This window comes from Heptranchias perlo, chromosome 21 (genome assembly GCF_035084215.1).
Source record: "Heptranchias perlo isolate sHepPer1 chromosome 21, sHepPer1.hap1, whole genome shotgun sequence".
In the NCBI taxonomy this organism is placed as follows: Eukaryota; Metazoa; Chordata; class Chondrichthyes; order Hexanchiformes; family Hexanchidae; genus Heptranchias; species Heptranchias perlo.
In genome coordinates, this window is record NC_090345.1 from 9886685 (window position 1) to 9910954 (window position 24270).

General features: G+C 40.1%; 1 protein-coding gene across 3 annotated transcripts in view; it reads right to left on the reverse strand.

Annotated features, from left to right (window-relative positions):
• Nucleotides 1-24270, reverse strand: part of sufu (suppressor of fused homolog (Drosophila)) — a 160021-nt gene that overhangs the window by 106108 nt on the left and 29643 nt on the right. For all 3 annotated transcript variants that reach the window (XM_068002081.1, XM_068002080.1, XM_068002077.1), the window contains exon 2: nt 18461-18595. In XM_068002081.1, the coding sequence (XP_067858182.1) occupies nt 18461-18561 (101 nt within the window). In that variant the 5' untranslated portion in view covers nt 18562-18595. The remainder of the gene's footprint in view (nt 1-18460; nt 18596-24270) is intronic.

Sequence of the window (24270 nt, forward strand, 5' to 3'; positions counted from 1 at the left end):
TTAGGCCAGCATTAATGCCAAGTTCTTTACTATCCTAAATCATCTAAGACAACTTGTTAATCAGCTTACCCATATCCGTAATTATCCTAGTAATCCTAGACCTTTACTAAATTGATTCCTGGGATGAGTGGGCTGTCCAAGAGGAGAGATCGAGTAGACGGGGCCTTTCTATATTCTCTGGAGTTTAGAAGAATGAGAGGTGATCTCATTGAAACGTTCAGAGGGCTGTGAATCTTTGGAATTCTCTACCCCAGAGGGCTGTGGATGCTCGCTCATTGAGTATATTCAAGATTGAGATCAATAGCTATTTGGACACTAAGGGAATAAGAACATAAGAAATAGGAGCAGGAGTAGGCCAATCGGCCCCTCGAGCCTGCTCCGCCATTCAATAAGATCATGGCTGATCTGATCCTAACCTCAAATCTAAATTCATGTCCAATTCCCTGCCCGCTCCCCGTAACCCCTAATTCCCTTTACTTCTAGGAAACTGTCTATTTCTGTTTTAAATTTATTTAATGATGTCGCTTCCACAGCTTCCTGGGGCAGCAAATTCCACAGACCTACTACCCTCTGAGTGAAGAAGTTTCTCCTCAACTCAGTTTTGAAAGAGCAGCCCCTTATTCTAAGATTATGCCCCCTAGTTCTAGTTTCACCCATCCTTGGGAACATCCTTACCGCATCCACCCGATCAAGCCCCTTCACAATTTTATATGTTTCAATAAGATAGGGTGGGAAAATGGAGTTGAGGTAGAAGATCAGCCATGATCTTATTGAATGGCGGAGCAGGCTTGAGAGGCCATATGGCCTACTCCTGCTGCTATTTCTTATGTTTTCCTCACCTTCTAACCCCAATGCTTATCTGTCTCATCACCACTAAGCTCTTCTGACCACTGTATCATATTCATTTTAGATGATATTCTGCAACAAATCATGCACTAGACACCAATTACACCTCGTTTAGTATTATGTCAGTCAACTGCTTTCATTCTTCTGACTGTATTGTGCTAGTGAAGCAACGTTATTCTAGCTGGAATGCGACAATTCACACTTCACGCTATCTCTCGTGACAGATCTGATACTTTCAATCATGCTTGTTGTTCTGCTGTCTCAAAACTTCTGCTCACTGCATCCAACAATCAATCTGCAGCATCCAGAGCTAATTAACTCTGCTTATAACTTCTGTAAATATACTATTAGAGTTAATGAATGCAAATATTGAAAAGAAAAGTCAACTACTACCTTTCTGCTCCTCTAACAACCATTCCTTCTGGTCTCTTGCCTGAGCAATCTCTCATAACTTCCGTGGATCCTCCTGCTAGTACTATTGCTTGCTCTCCCAACAAAAAAGCTGTCCTTTCTGGTTCATTTTTCTCAAAATTTTAGTGAAGAACTTGCCTTCGTTGCTCCATTCTGTTCGACCATTATGACCAACATCAAGGTTTATCCCTACAGGATCTGTCTGTTCACCAGATTCCAACTTCTGACCCTGATGGTATCCCTCCCATTGTTTTCAAAATGTGTGCCTCCAAACTTTGCCCGATCCAGTTCCATTTCTTCAATTTCTTATTCCTAGTCCACAATTCCTTCTCTTTGTAAATATGCTCACGTGCACCCTATCTCTAAGCAAGGTAATCCCATATATACTGTTCACCCTATGTCCTTAGGATTTTAAATGTATGGAAGCTGTTATTAATCATCAAAGTAATGAATTTAATAGTTACAGCCTACTCCATAACCATCAGTATAATTTTCAGCGTGGCCATTTCTCCGATAATCATCTTGCCTGGTTACACACTTCGAATTCTAATTTTGAACACTTCGGACATCTCCAAAACTTTCGATAGGTCTGGAACTCTTCTGAACAAGTTACCATCAAATGGCCTCCCAAAGTTGAGTAGCATTATCTAGTTTCCACTCAAAAACCACTAAGTGTGATGGCTCATTGTTCAAATCCCTTTCCATTAACTCAAGGCTTCACTAGAGCCCTGTTCTCTCTCACTTTAAAAACAACCAAAGTTTCCAAAAAAAGGAAATAAAAAATTAAATTATAGAGTGCTGCCCAACTGACCCAAGCTGACAATTCCAAAAACATTGCACTTATCTGGGATTGGGCAGTGCTAGATTGGCCACAAGGCCAGTCTGCAATGATCCTCTCATTGAAGGGAGTCACCATAAGAATCATCTGACCCTGCCAGTAATTCATATCATGAAGATAGGTGAGGTCCCTAAATAGCAGTTTTCTGAAGGTATGCAGGTCTAGTTTTTTCAGCTACAACAGTTCACGTCACAAAAAAAAAAATTCTTCAGGAAACTATTTTTCTTCTTCCTTTTACTTTCAATTTTCTCAGCTATCCTCCCAAAACCACAACTTTTTGCTGGGATATAGTCCAATGGTGACCTAAACATTGAGTGGCAATCAGGTATTTAACTATTGGGTTGCATCACAACTGAGCAAGATCCTCTCCATAGCTTTGGGAGTGCAAAGAAAAAGATGATGATTTTCCCCACCCCAAAAAACAGCATGAGTCACCGCATAGAGATCGGACGTGGAAACCCTGGCCAATTTTCACCTCCCTAATCCAGGAGCACTGAAGCGAATTGTCATGCTTATACCATCAACCTTTAAGATTAGCTAATTTAGCATACACCGAGGATTCAACCTTGGACCTTCCTGGTATTGCTCAGCTACACATTGGGTCAAATCAATGAGTCATATTGCTTTAGTTTATTCCATACCCTAAGCAAAACCAATGAAAATTTAAAAAATAAAATCAGAGATAGTGGGACCTTTAGAATAGGGAACACTGCAAGAGTGGCAGACCTCCTGGAAGTGAAGAACAAATTCATGTTCCTGGCACATTTCCTAAAAGGTGCAAAAAAAAATCTGTAGAGACCTCCCAAGTACATGTTAAGTGGAAAGAATAATTCCACAATGCTTCTGAAATTAGAACATTTCCAAAAAAAAATTACTGAAGTTAAGCAGCGACATTTTCAAACTTACCAAATCTCCTATAAACCCAGAACAGTTCATTTTTTTCAAGTTACTATTTTGGGATGGGAAAAATCACAACACATCTTGACTGATGGCTCCTAAACTTTATTCTTGAGGCTATAGATGTTGTAACTTCATAAAAAAATTGTTTAAATTCACAAGCTTAACTCTAAATCACAAGATTATTATTTAATGAACGTAGGCTAAAACAAAAATCAGACCAAATAAATTGAGCGGAAAAAAGGTCCTGACACAAGGTAGGCACTTCTCTTGCATCGTTAGGGTTTTCATTAGGGAGTGACGACAGACCAGTCAGTGCCTGGCTTCACAGCACCGCTGTACAATAGAAAATAGCAGAATCCATATAGCTAAATTGCATGAACCAGTATTGAAGACGATATTCCTTTGCCTGGACTTTCCTGGTTTTAGTAACATACAAGTGCCAAGCAATGACCATCCCCAACAAGAGTCTAACCATCTCCCCTTGACATTCAACGACATTACCATCGCCGAATCCCCCATCATCAACATCCTGGGGGTCACCATTGACCAGAAACTTAACTGGACCAGCCATATAAATACTGTGGCTACGAGAGCAGGTCAGAGGCTGGGTATTCTGCGGCGAGTGACTCACCTCCTAACTCTCCACAGTCTTTCCACCATCTACAAGGCACAAGTCAGGAGTGTGATGGAATACTCTCCACTTGCCGGGATGAGTGCAGCTCTAACAACACTCAAGAAGCTCGACACCATCCAGGACAAAGCAGCCCGCTTGATTGGCACCCCATCCACCACCCTAAACATTCACTCCCTTCACCACCAGCGCACCATGGCTGCAGTGTTTACCATCTACAGGATGCACTGCAGCAACTCACCAAGGCTTCTTCGACAGCACCTCCCAAACCCACGACCTCTATCCCTAGAAGGACAAGGACAGCAGACACATGGGAACACCACCTACACGTTCCCCTCTAAGTCACAAACCATCCCGGACTTGGAAATAGATCGCCATTCCTTCATTGTCGCCTGGGTCAAAATCCTGGAACGCCCTACCTACCAGCACCTTCACCACACGGACTGCAGCAGTTCAAGAAGGCGGCTCACCATCACCTTCCCAAGAGCAATTAGGGATGGGCAATAAATGGGCATGGGGTGTAGTCTTGCCAGCAACGCCCATATCCCATGAACGAATAAAAAAAGAGGGAGGGCAGGAAGAAGAAGAATAAAGCAGAAACCAAGGTACAGGAAAATATCTAAAGTTGAAAAGAATAAATTATTAGAGCATGAAAAATAGGTGAGAACACGGCCCTAAATAACACAACTTAAAAACATGCAACTGCCCCAAGGGTCAGCAAACATTTTAGCAGAAACTTTTACCCTAGTACTTTACAGCAGAAAGTGTTCCCTAGAGAATCCCTGCAGCCAATTTTCAGGCTGCTGGCATTTGCAGATCAGGAATTAATCATAAAAGGTGGTACAAGACAGCAATGTGTGGAGACATATGCAACTAAAGGTTTAACATCTTTCCCAATTCGTGAGTTGATTTTAAAAAAACACACACACACCTCATTAACAAGATTCAAAGTGAAAGCCAGCCATTACAGTTCGCTCTGTCTGACAAAATTGTGTGAATATTATAGGGACGAGGCAAGTGCTTAAGAGAGCGCTCTGTAATATGACATTGGAAATACTTGAACACAGTTAATGTTGACAAGGAGGGTGAGATAATGAATAATAGCACTAAGATTTATTCTGGTCTTCAGATTATAATAGAATATACTTGTTATTTTTTTCTGTCTGTTGATGATTTTTAAACTTGCTTTTAATGTGGTTATATATGGATTAAATAGAATTTCAAAAAGGTGACTAAATATATCGATGATTTCAGATATTTATATCAAGTCCCTCTGAATTCTCGGTTAGTAAAAGTACCAAGTGATGTGGGACTCAACCACACAAATCAGGTTGGTTAAGTAAAAAAAAAACTGTAAATGCTAAAAATGAAACGAAAACAGAAAATGTTGGAAATACACAAGTCAGTCAGCATCCATAAAGAGAAACGGCAAGTTGACATTTCAGGTATAATCCTTTGTCAGAACTCAGATCATTAAAGGTCCTCTGCTTGATCGCTGGTATGTGCTGAATTATCTGATTTCAGCTCGGGCAGCAACATGGATGCTACAATTCATTTTGGTATCCTTGGGCTAGGGAGGGGAGAAGAAACTCAACCACAATTTTTTCTGCTGGTCATTTTGCAAGGACCCCTGCTCAAAGCGTATGCATTCAGTCACCAGAGGGGAGACTGGATTGGGTTTGGCCAAGATAATCCTCACAGGTCAATAGCTGGACAGTATCCCATGTTCACAATTCACTTGGCCACGTACCAGGCTCCCACCTCTGGAGTGTGCCCAAGCATGGGTTGCTGACTTTAGGAGATTAGCTATGGGGCAGAAATTGTATGGGTGGGCAAGAAGGAAAGAGAGTGGTAACTAGTAATGGAGACCATGTTTAGTAGGACAGACAATTTTGAAGAAGCCTATTTTCATGAGGAGAACAAGATTTTTGTTCTGGAACCAAGTGGTATTTCAAATAATGTCCAGGTAGCATAGTGGCCTCTTACCTAAATATGAAATAAAAATAGAAAATGCTGGAGAAGCTCAGCAAGTCAGGCAGCATCTGTGGACAAAGAAACAGAGTTAACATTTCAGGTCGAAGACCTTTCGTCAGAACTGGAAGATGTTAAAAGAGTTAACGTTTTTGAGCAAGTACAGAGCCAGGGAAAGGGGATGGGGAGGAAAGAACAAAAGGAAAGGTCTGTGACAGGGCACAAGTGATTAAATGACAAAAGGGATGATGGTGCAAGGCAAGGAAGGTAGTAATGGGACAGGTTATGAAACAAAAGATTGATCAAGAGTAGCTGTAAATGGCATTTTAATTCCCCTTCCCACTCCTACTCTGACCTCTGTGTCTTTGGCCTCTTACACTGTTCCAATGGAGCTCAAGGAACAGCACCTCATCTTTTGTTTAGGCACTTTACAACCTTCCAGACTCAACAATGATTTCAATAACTTCAGATCATAACCACCGCTCTCATTTTTTTCAGTCAGCTAGTGCTGTTAATGGTACTGCTGCTGCCATTTACAGCTACTCCTGATCAATCTTTTGTTTCTTATTCTGTCCCATTACCACCTTCCTTGCCTTGCACCATCATCCCTTTAGTCAATTAATCACTCATGCCCTCTACCCTATCATAGACCTTCCCTTTTGTCCTTTCTTCCTCTCCCCCCCCCCCCCACCTTTCCGTGGCTCTGTACTTGCTCAAAAACATTTAACATCTTCCAGTTCTGATGAAAGGTCTTTGACCTGAAACGTTAACTCTGTTTCTTTCTCCACAGATGCTGCCTGACTTGCTGAGCGTCTCCAGCATTTTCTGTTAGCATTAACAGGGTTAGATGAAGTAGGGAGGGAGGAGGTTTGTGCGAAGCATAAACACTGGCATGGAGCTATTGGGCCAAATGGCCTGTTTCTGTGCTGTACATTTGATGTAATTCTATTTAATATAAGAAACCGTCTTTCTATCCAATGAACCATCAGACAGTTTTTTTTTAAATTACCATTCACAAGTCCTTCACTTTCAGTGCTTCAGTTTACCATTACCCTTTTCTCTAACTATTGCTTTCTGTTGAATATTGGTCCACATTAATCACGATTATTTATTTTTTTTAAATGTACTTGACAACCCTAATTTCTACTTTTATTTTTAAGTCTCTTCCCCTTTTTAAAAAAAAATAGAAGGATGGCTCTGTCCTGCTCTGCCACATCCAGGCTCTTTGCCTCACCCTACCCAGCTGACCCAGAACGATACCTCAGAGAACTCTGGATTGTTTTCTGGAAAAGCAAGTGGTCAGACCATCAGTGGAAATTGAAACTGACAGTTTAACAAAGTATAGCATTTTAGAAATTGATTAAATAAATAGTGGATGTAAAGTATTGACAGAATAGGGTCTGCACTAAGTAGGTAATACAGCCTCTTTCAGGGAAGAAGAAACTTTTCAGCAAAAATTTAGCAGCTATACATTCCAAAACCGCCACCACGATCCTAGTGAGTTTTCACAACAATCCCTCTGATAGCTCAAAGGATAAATGCAGCAGTTGTGGCTCTGGATCATTCAATTCCTGGTCTGTGCTGAGTTTACTGGTCTAAGTGGAACCCTACAGTTTGCTTTGATGACCCTGAGGCACTAGAAAAACACAGGGTTCCTAGTCCTCCAGATCCTTAGCAAGTGATCTCAGCTGAAAAGTGTAGATGCATAGACACAATCTGCCTCAATCGTGGGACCCCTCTCCACAGTTGAGTCATAGACGGCTTTCATCATTTAGGCTCAACAATTGCTACCAGTGAAATTGTACTCCAGGATGATACCGGTTTCAGGACAAGGGAATGGAAAAAATGTTCATTACACATCTATCAGATCCATATACATTGCTGAACAGTTTGGCAGTTACTACCAAAAACTGTATAATTCAGCCAAAAAATTGTAGCATTCAGAAGCAAAGGGTGATCAACCTGCTTCAGACCCAAGACAGGATTGACCAAATGTTAGAACAGATACAAAAAAGTAAAAAGGCCAATTAGAAACACTAAAAGGTGGTACAGAATCAGGGGAAAGATGACCAAGTTCTTTAACCAGTTAACTGTTTAACACAATTCAAATGTGGCTGAAGGAGAAACTTGCTAGGTCACCGAAATAAGCCCACTGTGTTGGGGGGGGGGGGAAACAATACTATCCAACATTAACAAAATGTTTATTACAAGAACAAGTTGAGAAAGTTCCAAGTTAAAACATAAAGAACATGTTAGCTTTATTAAGTGTAGTCTAACCTTGGACTGAGAAAATATCAAGAAAAGAACAGAACCTAGTAATGTCATACTCCTTGAAATGAAGAGCTTAATTTGATTCTGCATTCTGCAAATGGATAAAATTTGTACTCAGTCCCTATCACACTCAGCAACATTAATACTGCATAAAAGCAGATTTATAGTAGTGGGACTGGAATGTGATAATTTTTGGATTAAAAGTGACATTTTTCAAATCACCAGCTGTGCTAAAAGAGTTAGTTTGCAAACCTTTCTACTGCTACAAATGCTTAGCAAAAGAATCTCTAGATTTTATCTCAAAAACTACAGGCTTGCAGCAAAATCCAAAAAATTATACATTTCCTGCTCCAAAAATAAAGACTGTCGTGGCATGAGCCTCATGCAGAACACACAAGATGCCCAAATAACAAAATTCGAACACTGCCAAATTCATATTCTGTTTTTAATTTAATCCCACACATGATGATTACATTTCCAATTCCTGGTGCAAAACATAAAACCTAAACCATGAACTGATAATGTAAACTTGCGCAAGCTTAGATGGTCTGGACAAATGTATTCATCAACTTGAAAATGAGTGCAGAAATACAGGCTTTGCCTTGTGAAATATTCCACTCATGGAAACTATAGTTATTCCATACAGTTGAAAAATACACATCTACATCATCAACACTAAAATTGCTTTCAGCATAACTAATTTGGTTTGAGAAATTTTATTTTATGTACATAATTTGTTCCTCAGGGCAGCCAGCACGAAAATTCAACTGAACAAGCAACTTCTGGAAAGAAAAGGTTTATGTACATTGGGAGATGGCTCAGCCAGGCTGTTGCAATTTGAAAGTCCACATTCTTGATGCTCAACAATAACAATCAAAAGCATGGATATGCAAATATTTCAAACTACAGTCACAACTAAAGTGGCTAAAAAAAAAACTGTCCTAAGTCAAATCTCTGCTTAACTTAAATGATTCCTACGGCAGGGAATTCACATGGCCAGCACACCTATATATACACACATACATATAGATTGACAACACAACAGTACAAAACATACTCTATACTTGACTCAAGATCTGAGTTTTCTCAAAAGACCACCACAGATTTTTAATTTAGATGAAACAGAACAATCCAAGTAGTAGGTTTGTTCCGTCCTCTATCTGTAAAGTAATAGATTATCTCACCACACTCAAGCCTACCACAAAAAACAAGGATGAGCAGTGATTGGGCAGCTGTCAATCCATCCTCCAAGACAAAAGACTACATAAAGACAAACCACAAAATAGAAAATGAACCATCTGAGAAAATACTGCGGACAATGAAAAGCCACTGTATAAATCTATAATACACCTGCTTCAAAGTTTTTACTTTGGGGATCAGAGGGAAGTTTTTGTTTTAATATTGGTCATTCCTTCTTTCCTTTCCGCTCACCAGGCAAGGAACTAGAGCACTGCCTATCCAATACCCGACTAAATTTATCAAATGTAGTAATCAAATGTCAGCGACTATAGAGACAGGAAACCAGGACACAACTAATCCAGATACCGCCAGTTTACAATTAAATCCAGACTACTCACAATGCTCTCAAATTAGCATAATAAAAATATTTATTAAAAAGGAAAGTTGAACTCTTTCCTAATTACTTTATAATGTGATTGTTTCAAGTAATGAAACCCATTCTGGTTACATTCCTGGTTCTTCAAAGTATTTCCTCCTCCTCCTCTCTTCCCCCTCACCCCCCCCTTTTTAACCTTAACAGCACGAATCTAAAGCACAAGTCAGTAACACAGAATATTAAGCAAGACCTGGAAAACTGTTATCTGCTTCTAACTGATGACTGGCTCCTTTTACAGAACACAAACAAAAGCTAAACTTTTCAAGCCTTAATGTCATTTGCAGCTTTCTTGTCACATTCATTTTCAGATTTTTCTCTAATGTTTTAATAATGAAAGTTTTATCAAATTTAAAATAAATGCACCAATTGACAAGAGTGTCACTACACACATACACACAAATTCCACAAAAGAAACAAAATACAACTCTCCACTCATTACCGTTTGTATTCGTACAGATAGAGATTAAAAATGCAGAATAAGATCTACATTATTCAAAGTATTCTCTCTTTTCATAGAGGAAACATATAAAAAAGGAGCAGGAGTAGGCCATTTGGCCCTTCGAGCCTGCTCCGCCATTCAATATGATCATGGCTGATCCTCTATCTCAATACCATGTTCCCGCTCTCTCCCCATACCCCTTGATGCCTATTGTGTCTAGAAATCTATCTAGCTCCTTGACAGTAGCCACGTGAACTTGAAAATTACACCTACCTTAATGTTTATGTGGCTCATTTTGAAAATGTTAGTTTTCTGGTTGACATGGAAACCATTGAACCAGATTTCCCTCCCTGCGAAACTGCTTCAATTATAGGGAACATCCTGCTACTGCTCCAATGCAAACATGACTTGAAATCATTCCGAACCACCTGAACCCAGGAAACTATATTACAAACTAAGAAATTTGAATGCCCATATATAACAATTTCCTGGGTACAGGTAGCTTTGAAGCAGCACTCAGGCTGGTTTGATGCGATGTTCCCCCAACTATTTCCAAAAAAGGCAGTTCAATTACTCAAAGTTACATGATGTGGAGATGCCGGTGATGGACTGGGGTTGACAATTGTAAACAATTTTACAACACCAAGTTATAGTCCAGCAATTTTATTTTAAATTCACAAGCTTTCGGAGATTTTCTCCTTCCTCAGGCAAATGTTTCAAGATCTCCTTGAAGCCTACGCATTTATACATATTGAACAATAATACATGGTGTTTACAGACTGCCCCTGCAACTGCCCGTTGCCGGCATCACCACAGCAACTGCCAGTTACAGGCATCACCACAGCAACCCAGCAGGGAGGACAACCCTGTTTGACAGTATCCACGTGAACAGGAAAATTAACATTTGCTAAACATCAAATTAGTTCTAAGGTAAATTCATCAGTTTCTCCCTAAAGCTGGGACAGGCCCAGGGAAGACTTTCCTTCCTCCTGAAGTCACTGTTGTGGAAAAACTTGTTTCTAAGTTGGCTTCCTTGAAGTAGTATAGCCAGATGAAACAACTTGGTAACAGTACAATACACAATTGTATGATTGTAAAGTCTTTTCCCCACTCAACTTAAAATCAGTACAATAGAAAATTTGTATTCCATTTGAAGCATGCTCTCCTTAGCAGCAATAATGAATCCTTTGAACAAATTAAATTTAAAGAGCGTCGCACTCAAGTGTCTAAGACCCTCATACAATCCAAAACGTTGCCTCTTAACACAAGGTCTTATAAACCTAGAAATCCCCAAATACTTTCAATATATTTAAGGACTTAAGGGCGTAACATTTTTGTAAAAGTATTTGAAACCAATGATGCTATTCTATTTTTGTTCTAACCTCTAATTGACTGCTATGGTCAGTGCTCCCCTGAACTTCCTTCACGTTCCTTCCAAGCACCAAATATTATTTCTGCATGCTCCTCTTCCACCTTGGAACCAGGCGGTGTTGAAATCAAGAATCAGTCTTGTTAATCTAACTCATTCTTTGCCACAACCTCAAAACTTGTGAAACTCATTGGGGTCGATTTTCGCACCCCCGAGCGGGTGCGTTCGTGGCGGGGGGGGGCTGCGAAAATCGGGGATTCCCGGGGCGGGTCTGGAGCCCGGCTCCAACCCGCCCACTTCCGGGTTCCCCAGTGACGCGCTGACATGCGCGCGCAGCCCCCGCATGTGGGACTCCCGCCGGCAATTAAAGACGGCGGGGTGCCACTTAGAGTACGCATTAAGGTATTTCAGGTCGTTTACAGACCTGATTAACATAACATTTTAGGAGGGGTAGGATTTTGCAAACAACTGGGACTGTTTCCCGTACTGGGAGAAACACTCCCAGTTCAAATGGATGTGTTGCAACCATCAGCCTGCGGCAGCTGCTAAGGTCCATTTGACAGGGGTGGGGGGGTGGAAAAAAAGAGAGACCCTCACTCATTGCAGGAGGCCACTCTGTCACTTTGGACAAAGTTTGGCCTCCACCACCCTCCTCCTAACAATAAAATTCACAAACTTGCAACCTCAACCCCGGTGTCCAGACACATGTACCTACCTTGCGGCCCCCCTCAAATTTACATCTTCCGGATGGGGGCCGCCGCAGCTGTAGTCATGACCTCCTCGGAAGACGAACGGCATCGCCAGCCTCGCTGGCCACGCCGTCCACCTCTGACACATGGAGCCCCACAACACAGTGCTGTGACACATCCACCTGCACAGCAGGAGGGAGGGCAACGGCAGAGAGAGATGTGTCGCAGAAAGCACTACCCTCGCCACAGGGTCGACAGACTGAGGCTCAGCTTCCTGGACCTCTCTGAGCAGCAGTGCACACAGAGGCTCAGAGTCACTCGACATGTAGTCGTGAACATCTGGAGCCTCCTTCATGCCGAGCTGGCCCGAGCACCATCTTCTTACCTGTTGCTGTCAAAGTCACCACTGCCCTCAACAACTTCTCCTCCGCATCCTTCCAGGGTGCCACCGGGGACATCGCCGACGTCTCTCAGTCGTCTGCACAAAAGAGTCCTGCAAATACACCTACACCCACTCTGCAGAGACACAATGGGTGGCATCAGTTGTGGGTCTTCATTGTGATCCTCAGGAAAGGGCATTATTGCACAAACCAGACAAGATTCGCAAAGACGTGGCAGTAGTGGTGACAATATAATATGTTATGTGAGTTGATCAGAAATTAAATATAGGTAAACACCATGACAAACCCTCAAACACCCTTGTGCATCCCCTTCATGCTCACGACACGTTTGCCTTACGCTGCCTACTGCACATATGTGATGCATGCCCTGTGGCTGCAGCACAGGTAGTGGCAGGTTGAGTGAGGCTGACCATGAAAGAGATGCATGAGAGGGTGAGTATGAGATACAGCCATGAGATTGTATGAGGATTGGGTTGAGTGGTAGTGGCGGGATGAGTACTGGCGAGGTAAGTGCAGGTAAGATGAGGATGAGCTTTGAGTGGGTGTGAGAAGTGATGTGACATTAGTGTTGGCAGTGCAGAAGGAGATGTGGGGTGGGGGCGGTGATGTGGCAGACGGAGTGTAGGGGAATGAGTAAGTGTACTTACTTCGGCTGACCTACTTAGGTCATTGAAGCGCCTCCTGCACTGTATGCAGGTGCGCGATATGTTGGTGGTGCAGGTGACCTCCTCTGCCACCTCGAGCCAGGCCTTCTTGGTGGCAGAGGTAGGGCGCTTCCTCCCCCTCCAATACTACCTGGAGTGAGGCATCATTAAACCTGGGAGCAGCCTTCCCCCTGGGCTGCTCCATGCTGTAATTTTTCCTATTTCCTGCAGCATCAGTCGGTGGAGGACTGCCCCTTTAAATCGGGCTCCTCCAGCTGACAGTCTATGCTGCGCAGCTTTCCAGTGCGAAACCCGGAAGCACAGGTAAGTGGATCCAATTAGTCTGTGATTCTGTGCGGAGCACCCCGATTTCACTGGGCGCGTTACCCACGCGCCCAGTCGACCCCCCTGCTGCGAACCTGCCGCCCTCCTAATATCGGGCCCATTATTTCCCTAAGCCTTTCCTTCCTCCTACAATCTTCAGACTTTTAAAACCTTAGATTAGCATTATCTATTCACTATTTCCTGATTTACCTTATTTCTTTGACTCTTAAGTGAGCTCACTACAAAGCCACTGAATATGCATTATTTACATTAGACACATATAAAAGAAACTCAATTATACAACTATCTATTAGAACAAGATTTCATGCAGTTGACATCAATTTCCATTTTATACAGTGTGATCCCATGATTTCATTTCTCTGCACAACACTCTCAGGTTAAATGCTAATTCGGCCCCTTAAATACAACAACTTGTTTTTATATTTAAATGGGAAGGGGTGGCAAGGGTACTCAACTTTTCTCCTTTCTTTTCCCTTAGTCTCTGCAAACAAAAAAAGATCAGCTGGGAGTCCTTCAAAGCCTCCACCAAGTAGTATTTGTTAATAATGCTCCTTCCTCTCTGTGGGGAAGCTGCTTGTTCCAAGATAAAGGACTCAGCAAAATGGGATCACAGAATGAACCCACATGCTGCCATTTTACCAGAAATTTCCCCAGAACATTATGCTTCAGCACAATATGGAAGACACTTTTTAACAATTATATTCAAAATATGAAAACAGCTATTGGCATTGAATCACAGAGCATAGGAAGGGTATTTTTTTTAAATTCGTTCATGGGATGTGGGCGTCACTGGCAAGGCCAGCATTTATTGCCCATCCCTAATTGCCCTTGAGAAGTTGGTGGTGAGCACAAAAGCAGTTGCATATCACTCCCTTAAAAGTTTAAAAATCAAGTGTTTTGTTGGCACAGTGTACATAATGCACTGTGGGATATTTTGATCTAAAAATGTGATCCTTTTCTGAACATTACTTTTGAAGACAAATACAGTTGAAAAAAAAGGGGGCTTCAGTAAATCATTCAAAAGAAATTTAGACTTAAAAAATCAACCTTGTTTTAGGTGGTATGCAGTAAAAATTCCAAAGACTGCAGTTCTGAACTATATTTTCTTTTGCTGCTTTTAACAAGTCAACAAACACAAAGAAGCTGATCTACAATCAGTCTTGATTAAATTAATTACAGGGGAAAAAGTGCAGAATCAGATGAACAGTATTGACTGATGTCGAGTCAATTAAGAACTCTCCATACATTTACAGTTGCAAAAACATGGCTCATGAATAGATATTATATGTCTTGTGTTAAGTATTATATGCTGCAAATGTATTGTTCAATACAAGCTACTTTGGGTAGCGGAATTTCACCCCATTCATCATGATACACCATTAACAGGTTCGTCAAACTACTCTCAAACAAAACAGCTTCTACATGGGATTCAATATGCAAAGTTTTTCCATCAAGGAAGATGTACTTCCAGCAAAGCACAGTCCACATCCTTTTAATATTTCTTGGGTGTACAGTGCAGCACAGACACATTACTGCAACCAGTAAGAAAGGCCCAGTTTATTTAAAAAGGAAAGCAGGGGAAAAAAATCATTTTAAAATGACCACAATCCTGGCATTGAAGGTAACACATAAAAACAGGTCTTAAACTGCAACTATTTTAACTATTACAACTAATATTAAAAAAAAGGCACCATTTTATTCATGAACAATAACACGATAAAAAGTCAAAATAACCCACAAGTCGACATTCCTTCTGCATCTTTGTCATCCAATAATATTTTCCATCATACAATTAGAATGATAATACCGGAATCAAAAGCTTTTAATTGAAAGAAATATAAATATCATTGAGCCTGCTGTGTGGGCAAATTACAGAACATTTTAATGGAATTGTTTAAATCCATTTTCAGAGATTATTTGGTCTCACTTTGATGGCACACACGCAAGATTTAAATATATTTTTATGCCTTCCATTTACTAGTTTGGCAATGAACAAACATGCTGGTAGAACATAACCATAATGTGTGACGCTTCTTTCAGTAGGTAATCTTGGAACTTAATAACCCAAAAAGATGCATCTAAATATGGAATTATTTTACAATAAAAGACAAAGATTTGGATCAAAACAGATATTATTTTACACCCTTAAAAATGTAAGTTATATTCCACACAATTCCGTTCAGTGGTTTCTTACAACCATTTAATGCAAAACAAGAGTGTCATACAGCCTTCCCCCAGAGTCTGGATCAATAGGACAATCACGAAAGATGTTACAACTGTGCAGTTAAATGAACGGTTGGCAGATCATTGCGATTTTATACTGTAATCAGAATTGAAGTAGACTTCAATTAACCTACTCTACAGCTACAAAGTGATGAAGAATTTGCTTGTCTTCATATTATAACTTGGATGCTTTGTCTGTCATGAACAGATTGCGGGGAACAAAATTAGGTCAGTTTTTGGCCAGTGTTTGAGGCACCAGTGAATCTTAGCCATTTTACACATATCATGACAGCCCCAACCAATACTCCAGATTTTTTATTTGGCTCCAATTTGTTGTTTGGTTTGATGGCACAAAACTCACTAAGTACTGATTTTGGCTCAGATCACACTATAAATCTGATCATGCAATACCAATATTGTAGACTGTGATCTCGCAAGAGTCACTACATTTGGATTCAAAAGATTAGGTTACTAAGCAGATCCAGTCACCTCTGAATTTCTCCGATTTTCAGAATCACATAGTTGCTCTACAGATATATAGGAAATGGTAAATCTCCAGCAAACCACAAAAGACACTGAATTTGTAAGTTAAGTAGAAACAAAATGATTGTTGTGTTCTCTATTAAATTCATACACTGAATTGATGTAATCTTTGTGTCCCCGCACGTGCATGCATATGAGCAAAAAAAAATTGCCGTCTTCACATCTCCTGACACGCCCGCAAAATGTTTAGTCAGTGATTTATGTAACTGCAATGTAAAAGCAATTAATCTCTGATGCAGGTGAATAGTCGGTCACCCTGGATTCTTTTTTAAAAGACGTGCTAATTTTCTAGGATAGTAGTACACGATATCATCAACAAAGTATCTTCCCTCAAGCTGATTTTGGATCCATTTCAGATTGTAGACATTTATTCGCAATATCAGTGATTAAGTAGATGTTTTCAAAAGTTAATGCCTCACAAGGAAGGAAGGACTTATAGCATCTTTCACGCCTTCAGGATGTCCCAAAGCGCTTTGCAGCCAATTAAGTACTTTTCAAGTGTAGTCACTGTTGTAATGTAGGAAAATAAAAAAGATAGCCAATAAGTTAGCAATTTACAACTTTTTAAGAGTTTAATAAAATTAATTTAAAACCAAGGAAAGCCCTAAAAGGTTGGTTCAGAAGTGACTAAATTGTAGGGAGTGTCTATTGACACCATTGTGTCCGCCAATGAGTTAGGTCTGCATATAGTGACACCACTATTCCTGGCCAGAATGGAGATGATTGGGTAATTCCCCAGTCAATCACCCCTGGAGACTGTATTGTTGTAAGTGACTGGCACTGATTTTACGCACGAGTTCTGTTCGCTGTAGTTTGTAGACACTCTTTTTAAATAGACTCTAAATAGACTTCGTGCTTTTAGTCACTTCTGAACTAACCTTTTAGGTCTTTCCTTGATTTTAAAATTATTTTTACTAAACTCTAAAAAGTTGTAAATTGCTAACCTATTGGCTATCTTTGTTATTTCCCTAAATTATAACAGCGACTATTGGCTGTAAAGTCACTGTCTAGACTCACTCATGAAAAATGGTAAATTGGATACCCGAAGACCTTTAACACTCATGGAACTAAACGTCGGTAAGAATCAGCCTCTTCTGGAGAGAAGAAATAAAATTATCAATTTGTTAAAGGTGTTGCAATTCAGGGCAGCTATGAATTACCAATGTGAGCAGCAAAGTTGATGACCTCACTCATTGCTGTATGGATTGTACTAAAAAGTTCCAGAAACACAATTGAATACATATAGTCACTTACAAAATATCAGTAAATATTTTAAATTTGTGATTTGACACCTAATTGTAAATCTCTCTAACTCAAAAAGGAATCTGGAGTTGTGGATCCTAATGAGTTTATCAGAAATTAGTTTTAAAAACAAAAAAAGGCACAGGGCAATAACATGACTGGAATTATTTCACATACAAAGGAATGTAGTAAGTTTTGATAACCGGAATACTTATCTGTTTTGTAGAGAAGTGAAGAAAAACTGAAAAGTAAGTTTCTGACCTCATCTAAGCAGGGTTGTTGGGGGTGAGGGGGAGGGAGCTGGGAAAGACAAACTAAAAATCATTCAAAAGTAACTTCTAATTTCTTCTTCCCGTATTACAACACACATTTCATTAGGCCAGTGGAGCCAATATGAGAATGTACAAACAAAGGAGGCCCATTATCTGAGCATGTTTTCAACTGCATGCGTGATCTATACTCAGACCATTTTCATCATCCTCCGACCATGATACCTATCCGGTATGTCTGAAGTCCTAGTCAAACTAAGACTCAGTATATTTGCTTTGAGTGCCTCTAAAGTCCACATTCACTTTGCTTGGTAGCAGCCCATTCCATAAGTCAACTCGGACATTAATGCGCTAATGCTCAGGTTACATTTAGGTTGAGGCTTCCTTATAATCAGTAATGTACAAATCAGATTTGAAGTCCTTTCACTGGAGCAATTTTTGACAGAACAACCAAATATGCCAATATGCTTAAATACTTTAGGGATGTTTCATAGCTGCATATGCATCATTAATATCAAATTAGTTTCATTTGTGTTACTGACCATCTTGAAAGTACGTACAACAGACAAATTAGTTTTAATTTTGCAGGGTTTTTGTTTTAAAAAAGAATCAGTTCCAAAATGTATATGTTGCAGAACTTCCTCATTTCTAACCCATCATGGCATTTACTCAAACAAGAATAGAAACTACTGGAACAGGACAACTGGTTAGTCAGCAGCTGTAAGATGTGCTAATTTTTTGGATGGGACCCTTAATAATTTTCCCTTTATTTTAGATTTCCAGTATTTGTGATTTTTCTTTTATGGTACTTACTCATGGACTCTATTGTCACCATACAAGTCACTCAAACCAAAGCTGACATAATGCCAGTGCTCTGGGATGTCCTGTGTTGGGCTCCCTGGATTTCTGTACATACTGATGTAGTCCAGTGGGTCTGGTCCTCCCAACCTTCAGAGAAAGAAAAAAAGAGACACCTGAGAATGGTTTTTGTAGCAAGAGACATAATTTTCAAGTTTACGTGTTTGATTGATTGCTAATGTAGGTTTGGGGGAGGGGGGGGTAGTGGGGAAACAGGGAAGCAAAAAAAGAGACTGGTTTGGAGGTGGGGGAAAAGTAATTTCGGCTGAGGTTACGCCTATTCAAGCAAATTTTTTAAAAGGTCAAAGCTTAACTCATAATATTTCCTATGTCAATAACGCATTAATGTAATAATTTCAATTAGTCTAGAACAGATTATTCAGTAAGATTTGCACCCAACGCTCAAGTCATAATGCATGGGAAAATAGGAGAAAAATTCTGCCCCAGAAGAACTTATTTTGAAAGAATATTTTGGTATATGATAGCCTTAACATACAGGATACAGCCAGAAGCAACTGTAATAAAAACAGTTTAACCTAGATAGATACTCAATCCAGAAACACGTAAAGAAATGCTATCAAAAGATACCAACAGCCAAACCAGAAATTTCCCACTGATATGGGGGAGGAGGGGGTCCAGAGCTCTTTGCTTTCATGGGCCACTTCCATGACTACTGCAGAACCTCTTGAGCCACATAAAATATCCCACTAATTTATATATATGTCTTAAACTGCAGGTAACAGACTTTGATGTTCTGATTTAGGATATACTCCACTAATGAAGCAATTGCATTAACAGCCCTTTCCAAACCTGCAGGCCCACAAAATTCAAACAGGACAAACCAGTGATCAAAAAATAAACTCAAATAAAAAATGAGTTCCCTGGGTTTCATGGGCCAGAGTACAAGGGATCACAGGTCTTCATTTGGGCACTCATGTCATTAATGCTTCAATGACCCTAGTTAAATAAAAAATTCAAATGCAAGTGGCAGTGTTTGAGCTAACGAGGCTGTCTGGAAGAGTGTTCCAGAGGCAGAAGAACTGTGACATTGTTATTCTACTTTGAAGTTTTGGATTACTGTAGAATGTTCAGATGCAGCTGCAGCCCACAGCTCAAATTCAGTCCATTTCGCCATTTCACCTGGACTGCTGTTGCCTTAGACAAAAGCAGCCTGCAGGACCTCACTCCAGACAAATTGCTTTCCCCTCCCACTCCGTGTACTCATTGCCTGTTACGCACACCAGCTGGTGAGGTGGCAGTTTGAGTTGGGCAGAGATATTAGATAAATTTAAAACAGAAATAGACAGTTTCCTAGAAGTAAAGGGAATTAGGGGTTATGGGGAGCGGGCAGGAAATTGGACATGAAGCTGAGTTCGGATCGGTCAATGCCCTGTGGGTGGCGGAGAGGGCCCAGGGGCTATGTGGCCGGGTCCTGCTCCGACTTCTTGTGTTCTTTAGATTTGTGGTTGGGATCAGATCAGCCATGATCTTATTGAATGGCAGAGCAGGCTCGAGGGGCCGATTGGCCTACTCCTGCTCCAATTTCTTATGTTCTTATGTTCTTATATAGATGGTGACATTTTCAAGTTTTCGATTCTGCTTTTCTACACACACACACACACACAAATACACACACAAATACACACACAAATACACACACAAATACACACAGCCACATTTTGATGATTTTGCTATTACATTTTTCCTAAGGTCAATCAGCATATGACAATCCTGCACTAACTATACCTCCATAAAATGTTTACTTTGATGTCAAGCTATTTGAGCTATGTCTGAAATGGACTTGAATATGAACATGGTGAACCATGGGAGTGGGAGCCTCAATTTCATTGTGTGCTTGGGGCCAAAATCAGTCCTACATCATCCACCTACTAGTTGTGGAAGACAGATCCAGTCTGTTGTTCCAAATTGCTGGACACCCCTATTGCGGAGGACTAATTGTCCAACTACATCTCTCACGTTATAGATTGTTGAACAAAAGCAGAAAACCTGGACTCTGGCATAGAATGGGCGATCTTGATCTGATCTAATGGTTTGCACAGCTTTAACTGCATCAATGTCATGAACATAGCGTAAATTGCAGGTATAGGCTTTGCAGAACACTCTTGCCAATAAGTCAACGATCACCTTATGGAATTAACCGCACAGGGGAGGGTGGTGCAAGAAGAACAAAAATCACTTTTTCCATCATTAAATAATGAATCTCAGGAGATTCCTGAATAGGTGGTGAATTGGATCAACATGCATTTATCTTGGTTTGATATTGTATTGCACCCTCCAGGAAAGACAGACAGAAACGAACACACACAAAATTCATCACATGCAGCATACAATGCTAGTTTCTCAATGTGGCTAGAATGACAGAATCCAAAGAGCTACCACTCTGAATCAATCCATTCCTGGACAAGGCCACATATTGATTTGGCTTATGCCAAAACCAGAAAAATGTTTCAATTTAAAAGCCACAATAATTTATTTTGGTTTTCATTAGTACTGATGGAATCCGTAAACATCAATTACAATTAGTTATAAATTACATTTTTTTTTAAATATAAAATCGTAAACTTGCATCTCAGAAATTTGTGCTTGCAAACTTAATTCGAGTTCCAGGTAGATGCTCCACTGATTGCACAACTGCGGATCCACAATAACCAGATTTATCAAATGCCCAGAGTTATGACAGAAATACTAGTAAAATTTTAGTTAATTAAAAATTGTATGTAAAAACAAACACTTAACTGAAGACATTTATTCTGTGCACTTTAGAAAGCCTGAGGTTATGAAGCAGACACGATCATGTGCTTTGATCTATAACAGGTAAAATTAGTGATTTATATCTAAAAACTTAGTTTATGTAATAATGCACATATGTTTAGTTTTGTAACTTTTATTTAAGTATAGCATTCATAAATTAAGGCCATCCAATGAATTGAAATGGTTTTTCCCTTGATCCACAAGACTAGGTAAAAGTGAATAAAAAATACCCTGCATCAAAGGGAGCACAACATACCAAATATCAAACATTAAGGAAGAGACTTGAATGTAGATCTGAACCAGTCCAGTTATTAATTGTTCTACTGGTTCTTCTCTCCCCAACCTACATTATTTTTAATAATTTTGATTTTAATCTGAAAATAGCCACTTTTTGTTCAAACTTCCAAACTAATTTCACAAGATTTGGTTCTGGGTCTCACTTTCAGCTGTGCATAGTGACTGTATCTGCTGTGGTTTGCAACACTTACTCAACAGACAAGTTGCACAAACAGTAATTACATTTTTATTTTTAAATTGCTCTTGAACAGTTGCCAGCTATGGAAATTCCAATCTGGTTTTCCCTACATGCAAAATTTAGGCAGCAATATCCTGTGGGCCCTGCATCCGAGTGTTCACACTCATATTCACACTCCTGGCAGGTTTGTGATGCTCTCCTTCCCCCTTATCAAATCACCTTCTCTAACCCAACTAAGAAGAGTAAAAGGCTAGACTACTGTGAAGACTTGTACAGATCAGCAACATGAATACTGAATTTTAAAATCTTCATTATGGTTAGTGGTCCTCTGAACTTTCCTTTCTCATTCATTCTAAGCATCAAACATGCTCTTCCTCCTCCTTAAATCATCAATGTGTTGATACCATTATTCATCACACTGTCTCCTACTCACTCATTCTTCTCAAAGACCTCAAAAGTGTGAAACTCATCTCCCTCAGACTTTCCTTCCTTTTACAATCTTCAGGCTTTTAAAACATAAGGTTGGCATCATCTGATCACTACTGCCCAATTTACCTCACCTTTTACTCTTTTCAACCTTGATGGCGTTCTGCACTATGGCCTTGTCCTGGTTCCTCAATTAAGAAAACATCAGAAGTTCAAACTGCCTCCTTCTAACCATTCATCGAGGCTTTCCTAAGATGCACTGTGATTGTATTGTATCCTCTTCTTTTGACCAGCGTGATTCCAGATGCCTTATGATGATTTCAAATATCCATTAAACAATGCATGTTGTGCCTCCACAAGTAGTTAGCTGCACTCCTTCTTGGGATAAGCACTTTGAAAATTACAAATAATTTCCATATTACCGGAAAGATGCAGATTTATTGGAGAGTCTCGAAGAGGCCGGGGAATCTGATTCTTGAAGTTGAGAATGCCATGTCGAGGAAATGTACCCCGGCACATTACTCTCTGGAGAACAGAATGGGTGATGGGTGGAGATCTTGTAAATGGAAGGAAAATTATTGATTTGCCTTGCTTCCTCTGTCCTGCATCTGTTTTAAATAGTGTTAACAGGAGGGGGTCAAAAATTAGCTGTTCACCACCACTAAGAAATATTTATGTAGAAGACGACATGCTCAATAGGCTAAATTTGATTAGATTTGAGTTAATAATTTCTTCCCAAGTTGTACATTTAGCATTTAATTACAGAGTTCAAGGTTTACAAAAGAATTCAGGCAATGCTTCTCCAGATGGTCTAACACCATTGGAAAAACAACCCCAAAGTGTACACTTTGTCAGTACAACACAAAATTCACTTTACACCAAACGGCATAAAGTGAATTTTGTGTTGTACTGTCAAAAGTGTGCACTTTAACAGTGACATAAACTAATTAAGAAGTTGATTTTATATCATGTTCATAACTGGAAACAGAAGTTGAATCAATAAAGCCTAAATATAGTTTGTTCAATTCCCCTTTGCCACACTCAAGCACTGCAAATCTAGAAAATTTGGGATTGCATGAAACTTCTCCATTTGTTGTCCTGCCCTCCAATTTTTTGCCTTTAGTTCTCTTATTTGAAGATAATTCACACTGGGGTACATAGTTATCAACAGCTTTCTGGGACCTCAATTTTTCACGTGCAAGGCAGGTCAGCAGCTATTGACATTATAGCTATCACAGTCATACCTGACCATCTTCTGGGAAGGAAACAAAGGAGGGGGGGGTGGCAGTATTGATTAAGGAGAATATTGCAGTGCTAGAGAGAGGATGTCCTGGGAGGGGGGGAAGTCAAGGACAGAATCTATTTGGTTAGGGTTAAGAAACAAATACGCTACTGGGTGTATTCTATAGGCTACCAACTAGTGGGAAGGATATAGAGAAGCAAATTTGCAGGGAAATTACAGAGGTGCAAAAGCCAGATAGTAGTGATAACGGGGGACTTCAACCATCCTAATATAGACTGGGATAGTAATATAAGGGGCAAAGAGGGGGAGGAATTTTTGTGTGATGAGGGGAACTTTCTTGACCAGTACGTTTCCAGCTCAAAGAGAAAGGATTAGGTTCTGGGGAATGAGGCAGGCCAAGTGGAGCAAGTGTCAGTGGAGGAACATTTAGGGAACAGCGATCATAGTATCATACAGTTTAGAATAGCTATGGAAAAGGACATGGACCACTCTAAAGTAAAATTACTCAATTGGAGGAGGACCAATTTCAGTGGGATGAGAACAGATCTGGTCCGGGTAAATTTGAATCAAATGGCAGGCAAAACTGTAATTGAACAATGGCGGCCTTTAAAGAGGAGATGGTTCAGGTATAGTCCAGGCAAATTCTCACGAGGGAGAAAGATAGGACAACTAAAGCTAGAGCTCCCTGAATGACAAAAAGAGATAGAGAGTAAGATGAAACAGAAAAAAGGGGCATTTGACAGATGTCAGGTTGATAACACAAGTGAGAACCAGGCTCAATATAGAAAGTTCAGAGGGGAAGTGAAAAAGGAAATAAAAGTGGCAAAGGGTACTAGATTAGATAAAAGG